General features: G+C 36.8%; 2 protein-coding genes across 3 annotated transcripts in view; both read right to left on the bottom strand.

Annotated features, from left to right (window-relative positions):
- LOC125242546 overlaps positions 1–3,880 on the bottom strand; it is a 181,460-nt gene extending 177,580 nt beyond the window's left edge. The window contains exon 1 of the mRNA XM_048151299.1: positions 3,616–3,880. The gene's annotated coding sequence lies outside the window, so the exon portion shown is untranslated. The remainder of the gene's footprint in view (positions 1–3,615) is intronic.
- A 4,423-nt stretch (positions 3,881–8,303) lies between these two features.
- On the bottom strand, positions 8,304–19,574 carry LOC125224679. Of its 2 annotated transcripts, none has more exons than XM_048128109.1 (5): positions 19,511–19,574; positions 13,778–13,927; positions 13,169–13,252; positions 12,730–12,836; positions 8,304–8,483 (listed from the first exon to the last, which is right to left on the bottom strand). In XM_048128109.1, the coding sequence occupies exons 1-5, from the start codon at positions 19,538–19,540 to the stop codon at positions 8,315–8,317; spliced, it is 540 nt and encodes a 179-aa protein (XP_047984066.1). In that variant the 5' UTR covers positions 19,541–19,574; the 3' UTR covers positions 8,304–8,314. The 2 variants fall into 2 exon arrangements, with proteins under 2 accessions (XP_047984066.1, XP_047984065.1); XM_048128108.1 differs by lacking the exon at positions 19,511–19,574 and adding an exon at positions 15,394–15,530.
- Positions 19,575–20,072: the final 498 nt, after the last annotated feature.

The raw sequence follows: 20,072 nt of genomic DNA, 5'->3' as shown, positions 1-20,072 counted from the left end.
CTTCGTATTTGGTGGGCGGAATGATCGATCCGGACACCATACTCACTTTAGTTTAGGTATATATTTAGGTATTTTTAAATTCATGTCCTTTTTTGTATATCGTAAAATGGAACGCAAATCTATTAGCGACAGTACGTAGGGTAGTTTCTTCGAATTAATTTGACATTTATAAAAGCCAGTTGAAGGTAGATCGGATTTGATGGCTGCTCACTGCCCTGCGCGCAAGCTCGTTCGTCGCGAAAATCAAAAACTCGCTAAAATTGTCGATTGAGGTGATCAAGGCCCTCACCGCGACGTCTCCAGCACCAGCCCGCCATCGAGGAGAGTCGGTACCGACCAGCTGTTCGCCGAGCGGAGACAGGGTGAGTTGGCCTTTCGATTTGATTCGCTTTCACTGGCATAGATCGTTAGATTTTCTCAACTACAATTTCCCTACTCGAGGGCGATTGTACAGATGGCAACAAGGCATTTTTTTGTGGCGCCATCTATGTGTGGTGTAGTATATGCGCGTTCTCATACGTGTTACAATGTGCACTTAAATAAACAAAGAAGCATAAACAAGTACCTATAATTTTACGTACTTGTTAAACTCATGTACTAGTTTCACGAGGCACGAATACCATTAATCAGCATTGAGATAATTATACGTCAAACAGAAAAATACCCACCTGACTTTGGCGCGTGCGCAAGTATTCACAGTGCACTACATTTGGAAAGAGAGCAAGCCATTTGTGCATGTAACTTGATCTCATAATCCTATCCTGAACATAAATCATATTCTCAGTTGAATAGTTTATAGTAATTACGATTGAGAGAATGATAGATTGAGGATAAATTGAGTTGGTTTATAAATTTGCTAGTCTATTAGAATGTACAGCATCAGCTGTAACAGACAAAGAGATTGCTAATCATAAGTAGTCTAGTCTAAGATATTTTTAATTCTTTCACTGTTTGGACGATCAACAGTATTCTTATCATACTTGTCAGTTGAATGACACCCTTTTGCTACTTGCTGAATAATCTTCTCTATAAGGGTTTTTCAGTCAGACCCAAGACCCAAGCTTTTGCTAAATGGTATTCAAAGAAACCTATCTGTGTATCTAAGCTGTTTGAAAGTACATCTTACGCTTTATAACGTTCTGCGAGCGAAATTAGAAATAGAAATACAGTAAATATACAAGAAATGGGGTACCTTCACTTTTCGGTTCTGATCTAGGATATCCTGAGTTACAGAATTGACTTTTTAATTTATATTAGACAACATATTACTATAGAACCACATTGCCATTGCATTTTTATTAGTCTAGGCTGGTAGAACCGAGGCGATGCACATTGTAACCATTGTAATACCGCCTGAATTCACCTGTCCATTTCATAAATAGCGTCTCATGCGCTCGTGCCCACTACACCATTATTTTTTGTCCAGCAGTGTAACATCTACTAACCTGTTATTACTTAGAAGCACTCTAATAACAGGCTATGAAGGAGAAGCGGACCAGAAGTGACCTACTTGATAGCTTATTTAAGTTGTTTATGATTAGAAGTAGGTACAGGACGGATAGGTACACAACCATCATACACTACCCTGTTTTCGGTTGAAATTTCAGTCTTCTTTCCGATAGTTTGTTGCCGAATGATGAACAGGAACGCCCGATTTCAAAAACCGCGATTAAATAATAACAAATGTTAGGAAAATTCCTAACATTTGTTAAATTTACATGTGAATCCAGTCAAAGCCTTCTCCGGGCTTTATACAATGCTTAAATAAACACATTCGGTCAAGTTAAATGGGATGAATACTAAAACATCGGAATGTATAATTTTTCGAACTTGCTAACCTGAAAAGACACACATCTGAAACCTCGTAAATCAAATTGCTTATAATTTACCTCTTTTTGATGTATCAGATGAGCATAATTTTGTAGCTATGGACATGGACCTCCTACAAGAAATAAACTGACGCCCAACCCAATAGGCCTAAATCTAAACGCATGTGGGAAGTATTACTTCACCACCTTTTTAGGTGAATAAGCTGGTATTTTATTGGAGACAACATACTTTTCTGTTTGATTGTATGGAGGCGTGTGTAGGATTTTTGTTTGGTGTGAAATATGGGGAAAACATTGACTAATCATTGGCGACAGCAAACAAACTACTTATTTGACCTGTGTGACCTGTGTTGTCATTCGGTTTGCAAATAGAAACTATAATTCACACTGTTCATGACGAGGTCTCAAAATTATAGTTTGTTTGTTGAATTTTGTACAACGTGATAAATTGAAAATGGGTCAGTCAAAGTAGATTAAATTAGAATTCATCCCCAGCAATATTAAACCTAGTATCAAAAGAATAGTCACGGGTAGAAGCTGAGCCCAAACACATTATCAAGATCTTCATATTATAAATACGAGACGAGACACAAAAAAAATTGAGGACAACGAGAGAATGTGTAGACACAGTCGCAGAAAGGCCCAACCTATGTAGGTTGAATTAAAGTGATTGAGTGTGTGTGAAAGAGTTGGTGAATAGTTTTATGAAGTAGGAGGCAAATGAGCAGACAAATCGTGATATGCAAATACCGTCACCCATGAATACCTGCAACACCAGAGGTGTTGTAATTGCATTACCCACCGAGAAGATATAGGAAATTACGTTTTTTTTTAATATTCTGAAGAAGAGTTGAGAATTGCTAACCATCAACGTAGAAGAAACTTGGATAATATAATATTGGATTATTTATTAATAAACCAAATTGTATGCAATTCCTGAAGCTTAGGACCAGAACAAATAAATGGCTTACTATAGAAGAGAGGTCTATGCTATTGCTCAGCAGTAGGCGATAAAGTGATGATGATGACCTTATTGAATTTTCGGAACAATAGCGGATAAGCTAATTTTGGGACTAAGTAACAGTATCGTTAAACATCTATGTTAGATAGTAAGTATCTGCCTATGCTCTGTACCATAGCTAGATAATATATGATACGAGTATATGGACTACCATATACTCGTATCATATATTATTCCTATCATATATATATCTATCAAATTCTTGCCTATTTTGATGCCATGAAATCTAAATCGGCTGCCGTTTCAAATCCGTGCAAATTGGTGATTGCTTTGCTACCGATAAGAATAGCTCAAATCGTTCTTGCGTGCCTATTTCTTATGTTTTCGTGCAGCTCACTTTGGTTCTATTCAGTATGTCGTTTATAGATTTGTCATTATATTATTGTGTACCTTTTGAAGACTGACATCTTTCTTTTTCTGTAGACTGTCCCAAAACTATGTTGAGATTATTTGGGAGGAAACTTATTTGACTAATCAGTATCTAGTTACTTGGATACAACATTAAGTTTTAAGTACACTTTTACTACAACATCTATATTTAGTACTAATGATTTGACGTTTCTTCAACAAAACATAAGTATTATATTTCATATTATTCTTGTTTGGCATGGAATCATTGTTAAAATTGTCAACAACAATAGTAACAACAACCCTTTTAAAAATGACAACTTTTTTTGGGTCCTCCTTATATGCCACATAATATACCTCAATCAAATTAGAATTTTAAACGGTACGTAGGTACGATTATTGTGTGTTTTTACTTACCACAAATAAAGTTTCCATCACCAGTTCCTTTTTTTATTTCATCCAGATTAAAAACAAGCCAGTCCAGTCCTAGCCTTCAGTTTTGTTTACACTACACCACAACAAAAACTAAAATCACTAAGTCCCAAATTAATCCTTGGTCCACTTCACTAATATCAAATATAATGAAACACTCACTTCACAAAATCAAAGAGTTCATTTAAAAAAGTTTTCCCGCCAACACAGTTCAATTAAAACGCCGGTAACAGAGACGCAGCGAAACACGTCCAACCTCGACCGAAGCCGGTTCTATGCTGCGGTCGTTTTGTTTTGAACGCGCTCGCGAGCCTTCCAAGTGGACGTAAGAAAATTAAAAAAAGGACTTCCAAGGTTCCCAACCCTTTGTCCAAGAATTGAAGCTAGACTGTTGGCCGAAGGTTGGCCGCAATCTGGATTGAAAGGGTCGATGACATGGTTTTTTTTCGACACGGGTAGTAATTAGGATGATAATTAATTCGGTATTGTTGTCTTGGGTAACTTTTAGTGCCTAGTTAACGAGAGAGGATGTAAATTTGACTAAGTACCTATATATTTCAAACTATTAGACAAGTAAAATATTTATATATAGCTAGCAACGCGCACGTACGGTTCGGTTACTGTCAAAAATGACGTTTATTTTTAAAGAAAATCAATTTCTGATGGCACTGACAGATGCATATCGTATCAAGAGCACCAGTATCAGCAATTTTTTAAATTCGAATAGTGCCCTATGTTTAAATTTGGGTGTTATAATAAGTAGCGGTGAGTCAATATTTATGTTGACAATTAAATATCATTCAACAAAGGGCTATTGTTTTTAACTAAATGTAAACTAAGACGAAATTAAAAATAACAGCTGTCATACAATGACATTAAATACTTCCTTATATCTATGCTGTCATAGAACCACAGATAATATAACAAAACAAAAATCTATGAAATATAGACGGACTTTTAAAGTGAAATAAATAGTAATGCAATGCAATATGTAATAGGCTACTTGACCTTTTTAGGGTTCCGTAGTCAACTAGGAACCCTTATAGTTTCGCCATGTCTGTCTGTCCGTCCGTCCGTCCGTCCGTCCGTCCGCGGATAATCTCAGTAACCGTTAGCACTAGAAAGCTGAAATTTGGTACCAATATGTATATCAATCACGCCAACAAAGTGCAAAAATAAAAAATGGAAAAAAATGTTTTATTAGGGTACTCCCCCTACATGTAAAGTGGGGGCTGATTTTTTTTTTCATTCCAACCCCAACGTGTGATATATTGTTGGATAGGTATTTAAAAATGAATAAGGGTTTACTAATATCGTTTTTTGATAATATTAATATTTTCGGAAATAATCGCTCCTAAAGGAAAAAAAGTGCGTCCCCCCCCCTCTAACTTTTGAACCATATGTTTAAAAAATATGAAAAAATTCACAAAAGTAGAAATTTATAAATACTTTCTAGGAAAATTGTTTTGAACTTGATAGGTTCAGTAGTTTTTGAGAAAAATACGGAAAACTACGGAACCCTACACTGAGCGTGGCCCGACACGCTCTTGGCCGGTTTTTTAATAGTCTGTCTTATATGATTAAGTACTGTCCAATTAACCGAAATAAAATATTACCATATTTCATTATGACTTAAAAACAGCAAAAAATATTTTAAAGTAGGTATAGGTACCTACTTTTACGTAATCAGGCGAAAACAACACACTCATGTTAATCTATAGATTACTTACATGTTGTGCATCAGGCCATTCTACTCGAAAACAACAAAGGTTCGAATTCAATGACGACACTACATCGCTGACAGCGTTTTCGGTGGCCAAAATAAATAAAAAATTACATACATTTTTAACCGACTTCAAAAAAAGGAGGAGGTTCTCAATTAGACTGATTTTATTTTTTAATTTTTTTTGTATGTATATTACTCGATATCTCCGAGAGTCGTGGACCGATTTTCAATTTTTTTTTTCAATCGAACGGGTATAACCCCGAGATGGTCCCATTGGCACCAAGTCGAGGTCTGATGATGGGATCTTGGAGGAATCGAGGGAACTCTTCAAATGTTATAGGCACATGTAATGTTTTTAGTGGATTTTTCAAAGGTACACCAGTATTTACGCCTGATGGTAATAATTTTATGTGGCTGAGCTGATGATGGAAGGTCAACTCCTCAATGGTTAGGAGTTAAAGGATAATTCTTTCACTACTGTACACATATTCGGACTGATACATATAATATCAATAGGAACCACTAAAAAACAATAATTAAATAAACTTTTTAACAAAAAATAAAACCGCCTTCAAAAATAAGCGCGTTACAAAACACGGAGAAACTAAAAAGCAAAAAATAATAAACCTTTGAATTCAGATTCCTTATCGGATTGCAATAATCTAAACATCCAAATTATAAACAAATCAATATTTTTTGGAGTCGGGGCCAGCCAGCGCGTATGGTTGGGTGGGGCAAACAGGAAATAGCAAGGCTGGTACCGACTACAAAAATAATTGATTTGTTTATAATTTGGATGTTTAGATTATTGCAATCCGATAAGGAATCTGAATTCAAAGGTTTATTATTTTTGCTTTTTAAATGAAACACATATTATTTTAAATACGTGCTTGTTTTGAATATTTTTTTTAATTATAAATGGGCTTACTCTTGACCACGGAAAAGCCAAAGGCAAAGACGTGGCCGACGATGGAGTGAGCTTATAGAGAGCTTCCAATGAAACGCCATCTAGTGAGCTATCTAAAAGGATTAATTATTTGTCGTATGAAGTGATATGACTGTATAATTGTATATTGTCCGGTTATAACTTAGGTACAATAAATTACACAATAATAATACGTATAGGTACTGTACGAGTATAATAAATATGTTTTAGTTACAGTTTCAACTGTTTATTTCTCGCTTTCTTCATAAAACTTTACAAGCTAGCCTCTATCATGTTATTTATAATTTTATTATTGTTATTTCTTTCACACATACGACTCAAAATTAATAGGTAGCTAATACAGACTTGCAGTCACAGTTTCTGTATGAATAACGTTTAATATCTATCTGGGTCTTGCTTAACGCCTGATGGAAAAGTCATAATTATCTTATATAATTAGATATCTTGAATAGGACGAAAAGTAGGCGTTACTTGCACACAATATCGATACAAATATTTAGGTATGTTTTGGAGTTTTCGGAAACGGGTTTAAGTAATTTAACGAAAATTGCTGTAAATAAGGGATTTAAGTGTTATCTCTGCGAAAACGCGCCTATTTTCTATTTAAATGTTTGATCTAACAAAGTTATGTATATCCCCTGGATACGGTAGGTAAATAAAATACAATAACACCTGTGGGCATGTATAAGCGCTGCAGGTAATCTAGTGGTAAGAGCCTGCGACTTTCGATCCGGAGGTCGCGGGTTCGAACCCCGGCTCGTAACAATGAGTTTTTCGGAACTTAGCTGCGAAATGTCATTTGATACTTGTCAGTCGCTTTTCGGTGAGGGAAAACATCGTGAGGAAACCGGACTAATTCCAATAAGGCCCAGTTACCGTTCGGGCTGGAAGGTCAGATGACAGTCGCTTTCGTAAAAATTCGTGCCTACGCCAAATCTTTGGATTAGTTGTCAAAGCGGACCCCAGGCTCCCATGAGCCGTGGTAAATGCCGGGATATGGTATTAGTATGTATAAGGAATGTTCTTTTGAATGTAGGTATAAGGTTAATTCACGATTTAAGACGATACGATTTACAGGTCAATTCTCCATACAAACGCTCTCGACTATTTCCTCCCTGGTTTTTGAAGATAGAGCAATGATTTTTTCAACACAGATTATTAATATTTTTATCTGTGTTGGACAGTTTTTTGATTTTTTTTGCTACTTATATTTTAAAAGACGCTAGAGCCAAGCAAACATTTCTAAAAACGGCCTTTTTCAATATGGCTCATAAAGAGGTGTGATACTCAAGATCGGTAATAATTAGCCGAAAATCGAAACGGTCCGACACAGATTATGTCATCGTTATTCAGATTCTCAAATTTCGTTCAAATATATTCTGTGGGAGGAAACAGTTGAGTGCGGAACTTCGATTTTAAAGATTTTTTCGAGTTATCTTTAACTGAGTTGTTCTTAATGGATAAATAAATAAAACACAAGTTAAAATCATTGCTTTAACAATCGTCGTCATATTGAACAGCTGTACAAGTGTACAGCTCGTCGGTATTCCCGTGGCGGACCTCACGGTCTCCAGCCCCTCCAGGTCGTCCGTCAGCACGAAAAACACGCGGTCCGAGTAACCGGTCTCGCATCGCCTGTGTGTCAGTTCCAGCTCGATCTTTTGGGGTGCAAATTTTAAAGAAAGGTAAAAGATGAATTTACTCGTTAATACATTTTAAAAATAATGTTTACATCTGTAGGTTACCTATACGGGTGTCTCTAAAACCAACGCCAAAACGAAAAGGGGTGATAGGCTATTTACTATAATGTCATTGATTTCGAGATAGTGCTACTTTTTTACTTTATTTTCTTTACGTTTTAAAAATAAACGGCCAATATCTGAAAAAACCATTACATATTATGGTCAAATTCGCTTAATGTGATGGCTAATGAGAGCTCCTGTCACTCCTTTTCGTATTGGCGTTGGTTTTAGGGACAACCTGTAAATGAAACACAAGTTAAAATCATTGCTTTAATAATCGTCGTCATATTGAACAGCTGTACAGCTCGTCGGTATTCCCGTGGCGGACCTCGCGGTCTCCAGCCCCTCCAGGTCGTCCGTCAGCACGAAAAACACGCGGTCCGAGTAACCGGTCTCGCATCGCCTGTGTGTCAGTTCCAGCTCGATCTTTCTGGGCGCACTGAAATTAGAAATAATAAAATGTAGATAGAAAGGTAGTAATTAAATATTAAGATTATAGATAGATAGATAGATGATAGATGATTTATTTCACGAAAAAAATTACAATATAAGTTTGTGTTTCTGTACAAAAATATAAGAATTCCCATCATGATCGTCATAAAATTAAAAACTTAGAGATAACAGGAATAATATTAATAATAAATCATCATATTGTGTCCCCCAATAAGGATCGTCATTTTCCAAAATTTAACAATAAAAACAAATTAATAAAAATTAAAATTAAAAATTAATTAACATAAGTATGTAAATACTTACAAATCAAAATACAAATCGATTATTAAAGGAATGTCACACACAAAGATAAAAGATGAAAATATAATGTCATTATTAAATTTCAATGTAAAAATAATATCTCCCAATAAGAATCGTCAACAAAAATAAGTATAAAAATAACAATCTTAAATAAAATTAAATCTCCCAATAAGGATCGTCATTTACGTAAAAAATATCAAAAATAAAACATTAGCAATTAATAATAATAACAACAACAAATCATCAAAATTTCAATTCCATATACTCTTTTATTGAGTATAGAGGATTTTTCACCAAAAGGTTTCTCAATTGACGCCTGAATGTTTCGTCACTTGGCTCATTTCTTAGTTCGGCGGGTAGGTGCTCGAAATAAGTCGGTCCGATGACACGAGGGTTCCTTGTTGAAAGTGCCATGCGACGAGGGACACTTTTTAGGCGTCCTGTTGATCGTAGCAGTTTCCCCGGACAGTGTACTCGTTTAAATTGACTTATGTTGTTGCGCACGAACATGAGTACTTCGAACATGTGTTGTGAGTAGTGAGTCAATATACGCTGCGAAACAAAAAGTTCTCTGCAGGGGTATCGGCATTTCACTCCAACAAGTGTCCTTAATGCCTCTTTTTGTATTAGGAGGACCCTGTTAGCGTCTGTAGAGTTGCCCCAGATAAGCGTACCGTAAGACATGATGGAGTGAAAATGAGCAAAGTACACCTGTTTTAGAGCTTCACTCGAAATAAGTGGTTTTAGTTTTCGCAACGCAAAGACAGCACTACCCAACCTACTACAAACACTGTCGACGTGGCACTTCCAATTCAGATTAGAGTCGACCATAAAGCCAAGGAACTTACTCTCGTTGCATAGTGGCATCGGACAGCTAGCCATACACGGTGGCAGTGGGACCCTCCGACCAGAGAACAGCATTACATTTGATTTGGTGCAGTTAAGTAAGAGCCCATTTGCTGAAAACCAAGTTTGTAACTCGGTACACGCATCGCTGATCTTTATGCTCAGCTGGTCGTAAGGGTCTGCACTTACCAACACAGTGGTGTCATCCGCAAACAATACAGACAAACCAGTTGCAATGTTCGACGGCAGGTCATTTATAAATAACAGAAATAATGTGTTTCCGAGGGCTGAGCCCTTCGGAATACCAATATTTATATCCCCCACGTCAGATTGCAACTGCTTTCCTTCCGCAAGTATTTTGACTACTTGTTTGCGGCCTGACAAAAAGGACGAAAACAGTGAGTGTGCTTGGTTTTGGACGCCATAAAAGGTTAACTTATTCAATAACAACTTGTGATCTATTACGTCAAATGCCTTCGACAGATCACACAATATTCCAGCCATTTTATTCCTATCGTCCATCCCAGTCACGATGCAATCGAACATCCTGTACGCCGCGGAGGTGGTTGACATTTTCTGCCTGTACGCAAATTGGTTGTTCGTAAGCAGGTTGTTCGATTCCACGTGACTCATTAGATGGGACGACAAGACAGATTCAACTATTTTTGATAATGTCGGTACTATTGTATATTCTTTTTTATCGATTATTTTTATTTCTGTCCCATCGAAATGTGGAACGAAAATTGAATGCTATTGATGCATAAACCGAAGTTGGTAATTTTTGATCGAAATAGGTTTTCTCGGCCTCACTTTTCATTTTGGATGAATTATTTGATTACAGGTAGTGTAATTTCTAAGTGACTTTTTAAAAGAACTCTCAGTATTGGCAGAATACATAATAAGTAGAACAATATTAAATACAGAACGTTCAATCCTTTGATGTTCACAAAATGTTGCCATTCCAAATTCTTACCTACATTAGAATAATTATGTGTCGCAAAAAAATTCAGTGTCAGCTGCTCGCGTGCGGTTCGTTTGTTAAGACGATACGGTAGCATTGAGCTATTACTACTACGTATAGAGAAGACATCGCCCATCACTGCCGTGTTCCGTTCAACTGCGGCCGGCCGGCCGCACGTCACTCAGTCGCTTACGAGTACCGAAGCGCGGCGGTCGTAATATGTTTTAAAACGAAACAGGATAAAAACTGGTTAAATAATTTAAATATGCCCTCATGTGTGATGCGATATTGCACTAACAATTCAAGCAATACGTCGAAGTGAAAAGGAGTAACTTTCTATAGGTAAGTCATTGTATAATCATTTTAAATTTTAATTTGAGCAAATTGTTTAGTGGACGCCATTTTGCGTCTCTTGTCAAAGACTAAAAATTGAGAGATGTGACGTTGTGTGCATTGTGTGGATACTTGGATAGTAAAAGGCGATGTGCGGAATATAATATAAAGCCTGACCAAAAATATTATGACAATTCCGCAGCATGGCGCGTAGTCATATAAAGAACTTACTTAAGTTAATGGATGAAAAAAGGTAAAAATATGATTTATTATTTATTTTCTAAGTAATTTCATTTACTTTTTTCATTATAGGTTTTGCACGTCTGGGCCTTAAAGACAGGGAGAAATGGATGAAACACGAGGCTAAAACTGATCAGACAATAAATTATTTTTCAAAGCGGCAAAAGATAACAAAACTTATATTATTTAAGGGTGATTAAATAAAAATCATATCTGTACATAACTATATATGGCTGTTTTTTTTATGAAAGCTTTCCATGATCCCTTGAACCAGTTAATTTATGTACCTACAGTCGCCATTAATAAACAATAGTATAGGACGTCCATACACAGATTGACTGAGTCCCACTGTGAGCTCGATCAAGAAGGCTTGTGTTTTGGGTACTTAGACGATACATAATTATGATTTACTACTTACCTAATACTTATTGCATAGAAAACATCCATGACTCAGGAACAAATATCTGTGTTCATCACATAAATAAATGCCCTTACCAGGATTCGAACCCAGGACCGCGGCCACAGTGCTCAAAAATATCTCAACATGCCCTCTAACGCCATGACAATAGAGGCCAGCTCAGATGTTTGAGCACCCTGGTCGCCTCGATATATCTGATGGTACAACTGTACATACCTCAGGGGATATAAGCCTCAGAATGAGAGGGTTTTTTGAATCGTTATTTAAAATTGTCTATTTTTTTGCATAAACAAAAAATAAACAGACAATTTTAATACAAATTAATATTGCATTTAACTTGCACGTTCCCATACGTATTTAATTAAATAGGCAGAATATAAACAAAAGTGACGCCTCTGCGGAGTTGACATCGTATGACTATTTAGCCGCCCTCCCCCCGCCCCGCACTGCCGCGCTTGCTACCCAGATTTTGTTTGCGCCGTCTGTTCTATGTACGTAGTACATTATACTTCAATGTACGGTAGGGGTTAATTCTCCATACAAACGCTCTCGACTATTTCCTCCCTGGTTTTTGAAGATAGAGCAATGATTTTTTCAACACAGATTGTTATTATTTTTATCTGTGTCGGACCGTTTTGATTTTTTTGATATTCTGCTTTTTACGTAAAGACTCTAGAGCCAATCAAAAATTTCCAAAACGGCCTTTTTCATTGTGGCGCAAAAAAAGGTGTGAGACTCAAGATTTGTAACAATGGACCAAAAAAGCTAAACGGTCCGACATAGATTATTTCATTGTTATTCAGATTCTCAAATTTCGTTCCGATTGATTAAGTTTTGAAGGAGGAAAGAGTCGAGAGCGGAACCTCGATTTTAAAGATTTTTTTGAAATATCTTTTGAAATAACTGAGTTGTTCTTAATGGACAATTTTTTTTCGATAAATCTAGTTAATAACACTTGTATATTTAACTAAAATTCCCAAGTTGAAAGGGGGGCTCCTTTCCATTTTAGCATTTCGCTACCGTATCCTCTTAATGTTGGTAAGAATTTAGAATGGCAGCATTTTGTGAATATCAAAGGAGCCTTCTGTACTTATACTATTATATATTCTGTGGTCTTAGGTACGTAATACTTACTCCGGTCTACATTCTTGGACGTTTAACGGAAATGTGAAGTATCCTGGAAGATATAGTACATATCTTATATTTTTGTTCTGATCAATGATCATGTAATACTCTTCCACCTGTCAACAAAAAAGGGAAGGGAAATTATTTAATTAATTTTGTATTTATTAATAACTAAGATTAACTTTTTGTTATTAACGGGATTACGACACTTGCATTCATTTTTCATTTCATTTAATTAAAACAGGCAATTTAGGCACGTCAGCCCGATCGTCAAAAAATGTGTTGCGACGACGGTTAGTGTAGGACCCTAAGCAGGGTTAGCGTGATTGATTGGCGTGAGAGAATGTTATGTGCTAACCAAGCTAACCCTGTCTGCAGGTCATTGTAAGAAACTTTCTATATAAAAAAAAACACTATAATTATACGCAACGAGGATTCTATTGATTACCAAATAATCATAAGCGGCGCAGTCAGATTTTCCTCCCTGGCGGTCACTGGTTTCATTCAGTTTCGGAACCTTATCTTTAAACGTCTGAAACAAAAAAAAAACTGAAAGTTATGCGTACACATGACATAATTTTAAGGTAAGGTAAAAATCACCTAAACAAAATTCACATGGAACCCAGTCAATAATAAATGTAAACGGAAACAGGTATCGCCGGTTGAAAAACCGAATATTGTGAGTGTTGTTTGACAAAAAGTTGACATCCCCAGTGCGCAAAACGTTCAAGTGGCTAAGTCAGGTCAGGACCAAGTGCGGATAGTTCGAAAAACTCGTACAACTAGAAGATGTTGATGTCAACTTTTGCCAATCTGCTCCGAGACCACGGGGATAACGCCGTCCTTGAAACATCGGAGGTTTGTTGAGAACTTAGGTATACGCGACTAAGTCCCGGTTACAATATTAAATAGTGGAAATTACGCTGGATTGGTTAAAGTCTTGATGGCTCAGAGCTTAGTTGGACGCTGCAGTATTGATGAAGCTTAATGAAATCTTTGTCTAAAATATATTGCAAGACATAATATCTTGTAACGTAAGTCATAACTCATAACTTACGTTGTACAGCCGTATTAATTTTTCTCTCGAGGGGTAGTCGTCAGGCTTCACAGTGCAGAAGGCATGGTTTTTTGGGCAGGGCCATGTTTTGCTGTCTTTTGTAATCGCTGGCTTTCCAATACATATTTGGAAGCTCAGCAGAGAAACCATCTGGAAAGAAAACAAGAAGTTCAACACTCTTACGGTAGATGTCGCTACGGGTCCCATTGACCTTAGTAGTGGAAAAATTTCGCTGGCTTGGTTGAAGTCTTGGTGGCTCAGTTGGCAGAGCGCTGGAATATTGATCCAGAGGCCGTGAGTTCAAGTCTCACCCAAGGCAGACATTTTCCACTTTTAAATTTATTCTAAGCCTAGTGGCATCGATTGCAGACGTTTCTGCTAATCAGAAGTTAAAAAAAAAAGAAGTTCAATATCATTAACTCGATAGTTGTTTTAACGAATGGTCTCATGTCAGAGTTTCGTCGTTGTTTGAGTATCTAATAATAGGTGTTCCTTTTCTAATGTCACTTGATATTGGCCAGTCGCTTTTCGGTGAAGGAAAACATCGTGAGGAAACCGGACTAATTCCAATAAGGTCTAGTTACCCTTCGGGGTTGGAAGGTCAGATGGCAGTCGCTTCTGTAAAAACTAGTGCCTACGCTAAATCTTGGGTTTAGTTGTCAAAGCGGACCCCAGGCTCCCATGAGCCGTGGCAAATGCCGGGATAACGCAAGGAGGATGATGATGAGATTAAGAAGTCAGACCCAGAAACCAACAGTCTTGGATCCTCCCTCTGCGGCCCTTACCACCAGGGGGGTGATTTTTGAATCTCGCATACGGGATTTTGTCACTAAAATACCGGTTGAAAACGGTGACTTGCTTATTATTTTCAGTGACAATTTTCTGGATTCGAACGCGTGAGACTCAAAAATATGCCCGCAGGGCCCGATCCTGCGTCGTTGTTTTATGTTTTTTATGTATGATGCAGATGAGCAAACGAGCAGACGAGCCGCATGGTGGGAAGCAGTCATCGCCGCCCATGAACATAAGCAACATCAGGGTGGCTAGCCGAATGGCACAATCGCTCATGAAACGCTCACGAAACGAAGCGCTAGTAGATATCTATCTCTATCGCGCTTGCGTATTGGCGCGACAGAGCCAGCGGCGTATCGCTTTCGTTTGGCGTCGGAGAAAGTGGCGTGGTGTGTTTCGTGAGCGATTGTGCCATTCGGCTAGCCACCCTGGGGAGCCAATTATGCGTTGCCGACCTTTGAGAACTCTATAAGTATGTACCTGCTTCTTGAAAAACTCCACATCATGTGTTTATATATTGTACCCACTTTTAACCCCCGACCGACGCAAAAACGATGGGGTATTATAAGCTTGACCTGTCTGTCTATTTGTCTGTCTGTCTGTCTGCTGTGTGTGTGTGTGTCTGTCTGTGGCATCGTAGCTCCCGAACGGATGAACCGATTTAGATTTAGTTTTTTTTTTGTTTGAAAGCTGAGTTAGTCGGGAGTGTTCTTAGCCATGTTTCATGAATGTTTTTTTTTTCAAAATTTTAATATACTTAAATACATATTGTAAATAAAACCAATGACAACATTAGGGATGAATAAAGAGAGTAATGTACTTACGAAAAATAACGTAAACGGCACGAAGTCCATTTTATACGGTTATTCTTCAGGTTGGTGGTGCGTCCCCGCGGACAGATGTCTGGACAATGTTCCTCCGCTATGGATACTTACCCTTTTTATAGTAAACCATTTATCCTGCTCGCTTGCAATAGACGTATACACATGCCAATTATTGACGCATGCATTGTGGTTACATACACATATGAAGACAAATACAAAAAAACGGCCAAAAGCGTGTCGGGTCACGCTCAGTGTTCCGTAGTTTCCCGTATTTTTTTCAAAAACTGTTTAACCTATCAAGTTCAAAATAATTTTCCTAGAAAGTAAGTTCTACTTTTCTGATTTTTTTCCCTAAGAAAACATTTTTTATACTTTTTATTTCACCAACTTTGTCGGTACGATTGAAATACAGATATTGGTACCAAATTTCAGCTTTCTAGTGCTAACAGTCACTGAGATTATCCGCGGACGGACGAACGGACGGATAGACATGGCGAAACTATAAGGGTTCGTATTTTGACCACGGAACCCTAAAAATTTACTGATTGTATAAAAGAGTAACTGTTATTACTACCTAATTCATTGGTTTAGATAATCAAAAATCAAGCAATAATGCAATAACAGACAATCTTAAATGTTAGACTTTACAACGGCTAACGAATGCGAATCACTCATTGAAGTATTGTTTAAAACTTTGAACTTCCTTGTGTATATTGTAATTGTTTACGACAAGAAATTCGATTGAATGAAATAATGATTTAAACTGTTAAACACATTACCGTAGGTAATTATAACTTTAATGAAAAGTGGGTACAAGTCACGCGGCGCGAAAAAATCGCTTCAGCAAATCAGCACACATCCGCTACTAATTTCTATCATTATTCCTAGAATCCTAGATGCTTATGTGAAGTCCCTAGTCTATACTATGAACCATTGGAAAAACCCGATATTGTAATACTTCGCGTCTATGACAGAATGGACTTTTGCCTCTTTTCGATCTATTGACTTTAGTAATTTTATGTACTACGTATTTTTTAAAGAATTTAAAGTCACTCACGACTCGAAAGCGATAAAATAACCTCTAAATTTATTGTTATACATTAAGGTCCGACCGAGGTTCTCGGCCGCGAATCTCGTTCTCTCTCTCTCTTTATATGTCATTTATTTTCAGAGTCGCGGGATTTATGTAGAACAGTGCGCTATTTAAACACTAGGGTTAATTTTTGTGTATATTATATTGTTATCGTCGTTGTTAAGTGCTTACGAATAAAAAAATATTCTATTCTATTCTATTCTAAATCCCGATACTAAATGAGAATTCATAATTACAGAAACCTTTTCTAATGAAATTATTAAAAAAATATATATACGATAAATGTACGTGGGTACTACAGTCAGCCAAGAAAGTGGTTTACCACTTTTCGACTCTATTTCAGACCCATAAGGTCGAAAAGTGGTAAACCACTTTTTTGGTTGACTGTACCTACAGGAAGTACCGAATTTGTCACACGTCTATGTAGGATTGCATTTATTCCAACGCCTTATATGGTCACACAATGGTCTAATATGTTACGCAAATGCAATACGGAAAATAAAATGCTTAATAATAATTACCTACAGACAGGGACAAAAATCATCCTGTTTACTTCCCGTAAATGGTTAATAATCTTAATTAATTTTATATCATTTGTTATGAAACATTACTTGGTACAGATAATTCATTATACCGTGTTTACCTTCTCTCTGTTTATCCTATTTACATACATACATACAATCACGCCTGTATCCCATATAGGGGTAGGCAGAACACATGAAACTACTAAAGTTTCAGTGCCACTCTTGGCAAATAAGGGGTTGAAAGAAAACGAAACTGTGACATTGCAGTGACAGGTTGCCAGCCTCTCGCCTACGCCACAATTTAACCCATATCCCATAGTCGCCTTCTACGACACCCACGGGAAGAAAGGGGGTGGTGAAATTCTTAACCCGTCACCACACGGGCAAGTTTATCCTATTTATATGGCAAAATTCCTTGAGGTAAATGGTAAAGGATTGTACCATGAACATTCTCTATGTACCTACATGGACATCATCATCCTCCTTGCGTTATCCCGGCATTTGCCACGGCTCATGGGAGCCTGGGGTCCGTTTTGACAACTAATCCCAAGATTTGGCATGGGCATGAAAAGGACCGTTTAAAATTTTCATAGTGACTCTTTGCATAATGTACAACTTTTATTATGGGACCAATGCTGAAATCGCAAAAAAAAATGGGCTGTTTCATGCATTTTGGGCATTTCGGCTGTCATGATGCCGCTTATTTCTATGGAACAGCCAAAATTTTTTTTCTTGCTACGCTCGCGGTTCAATATTGGAATCTTTCGCTTGCTCGGGTTTCCCGGCCACCTAGTGAAACACAAAATTTTTCACCACACAAACACGATCAAAATACTGACTTAAAAACATCAAACTAAATCACATCCATCAATCTATTCAATATACGCGGTCCCGGGTTCGAATCCCGGTAAGGGCATTTATTTGTGTGATGAGCACAGATATTTGTTCCTGAGTCCTGGATGTTTTCTATATATATAAGTATTTATATATTATATATATCGTTGTCTGAGTACCCACAACACAAGCCTTCTTGAGCTTACCGTGGGCCTCAGTCAATCTGTGTGAGAATGTCCTATAAAAAAAAACTGTATGATTCAAAATCATCATTTATTGGTAAATTCTACCAGTCAGCTTATGACATCTATGAAATTACTTTGCACTCTTGTGGATAAAATGCAATTTTGCTATGTGTTTTCGAATAGCAAAGTAAGCCCTTACCAGTTGGTGTGATGAAAAAGTTTTTCTTTTACACAACTTTAAGTATATCGTATGTAACGCCGTGTCTTGCGTGGGCGACGGTCGCGCGACCGTCGCCGTCGCGTCTCATCGCATCGTCTACTTCCATATCTATAAGGTTTGAATTCGTATGCGTCGCATCGCCGTGACCGCGATAGTCGCGCGACCGTCGCCCACGCAAGCCACGGCGTAAGTGTTTCGGCGTATGGGTGTTAACCCATAGTACAAGCTAGTTTGGGGTTAAGTTAATCTGTGTAAGCTTTTTTTTTTAATTCAGTGCTTGGTGAGGTCAATCGGTCCTCGCTATCGTATCTGTGTCAGGTGTCAGGTTCAATTATGTAAGGTTGCTGTTTTAGTATCAAAATCAAGGGTAGTAGAATTTTTGTAAATCGAAGATGTAAAATTTTGATAATTATTTTCACTTTTAAAGGATTATTTTTTGAGTTTTCTATTATAACTTGTAATCGCTACGAACGAAAATGATATAGTTTTACGTGACACTAGAACACAAAAATGTCGCAGGATTTATATACAGAGTGGGGCCTGTAACAAAGGCGAAGAATTGAACTGTAAGCTATTCTCTTTATACCGATCAACATTTGTTCAGTGACTTTTAAAAATTATGAAGTCTTTAAATTTTTATTTTTTCATACAAAATAAATATTAGCTTTAATGTACGCCATTATTGTTGTCATTGACGTTGTCTGTCACACTTTAGACTTAACAGAATTCGCAATACATTACCTCTTAGAAAAAACTTTCAAGGGTGATAAAAATCAAAATACAAGTTATTTTTAAAAGTCGCCGAACAAATGTTGATCAGTATAAGGAGGATAGCCTAGAGTTCAATTATTCGCCTTTGTTACAGGCCCCACTCTGTAGATTACGGCAAAATACATTTTTCACCAATTTTTTTTTTGTTTTAATTGTAGTTTTGATTTTAAATTAATTATTGAATTTTATAGCTTTAATCTTTAAAAAGTGTAATTTGTAATTTTTTAAATAATGTAACGTAATGTAACAATATGGACTGTTTGTCTGAAATAAAGGAATACAATACAATATACAATATATACAATATTGTATATATTGTATTAAGTACTTACTACTTTACAAAATACCTTGTTTCGGCAAAAAAAACTTAGTTTTATGAGAGATATCTACGGTAAACTAGTTTTTAATTTAACAATTTATAAAATAGATACCCATTACGAAAAAACCTTACAGATAAAAAGTAACAAATAAAAAAATGAAAAAAACTCACAAGAAATATCGTAAGCCGCACGATGTCCATTATATACGATTTTTTCAATAGCTGGTGTTATAGTAAAAACCCCGGCGAAATGTGACCATATTATGTCTAGTATCCAATGATTTATACTATTTATGCACATATATACATAGGGGAAGTCCGGGCAAAGTGATCACCCTAGCGAATTCAGGCTTCCAATCCTAATCTATCTGTCTTGGTAGCTCCACGTGCCTATGATAATTAATAATTAATTCTTCAAAACGTCTGCGCGAAACGTCAGTTACGATTCTAAATCTAAACGTGATATTTTTATACCACGTCGATGGCAAACAGATATACGGCCCGCCTGATGGAAAGCGGACACCGTAATCTATGGATGCCTACAACTCAAGGGGTGTCACATGCGCGTTGCCAACCCATTAGAAACTTGTACACTCCTTTTTTGAAGAACCCCATAATGCTTTTAGTATTCCCAATATTTTCGATATTTTAATATATTTTTTTCAATATAATACTATTATTTTTATGATGATTTAATTTATTATTAGGTTTAAATACCTACTTGAATTTGATG

The sequence above is a fragment of the Leguminivora glycinivorella genome, chromosome 3, assembly GCF_023078275.1.
Source record: "Leguminivora glycinivorella isolate SPB_JAAS2020 chromosome 3, LegGlyc_1.1, whole genome shotgun sequence".
Taxonomy (NCBI): domain Eukaryota; kingdom Metazoa; phylum Arthropoda; class Insecta; order Lepidoptera; family Tortricidae; genus Leguminivora; species Leguminivora glycinivorella.
Note: the sequence above shows the minus strand (reverse complement) of the source record. Positions and strands in the feature narration are given on the sequence as shown.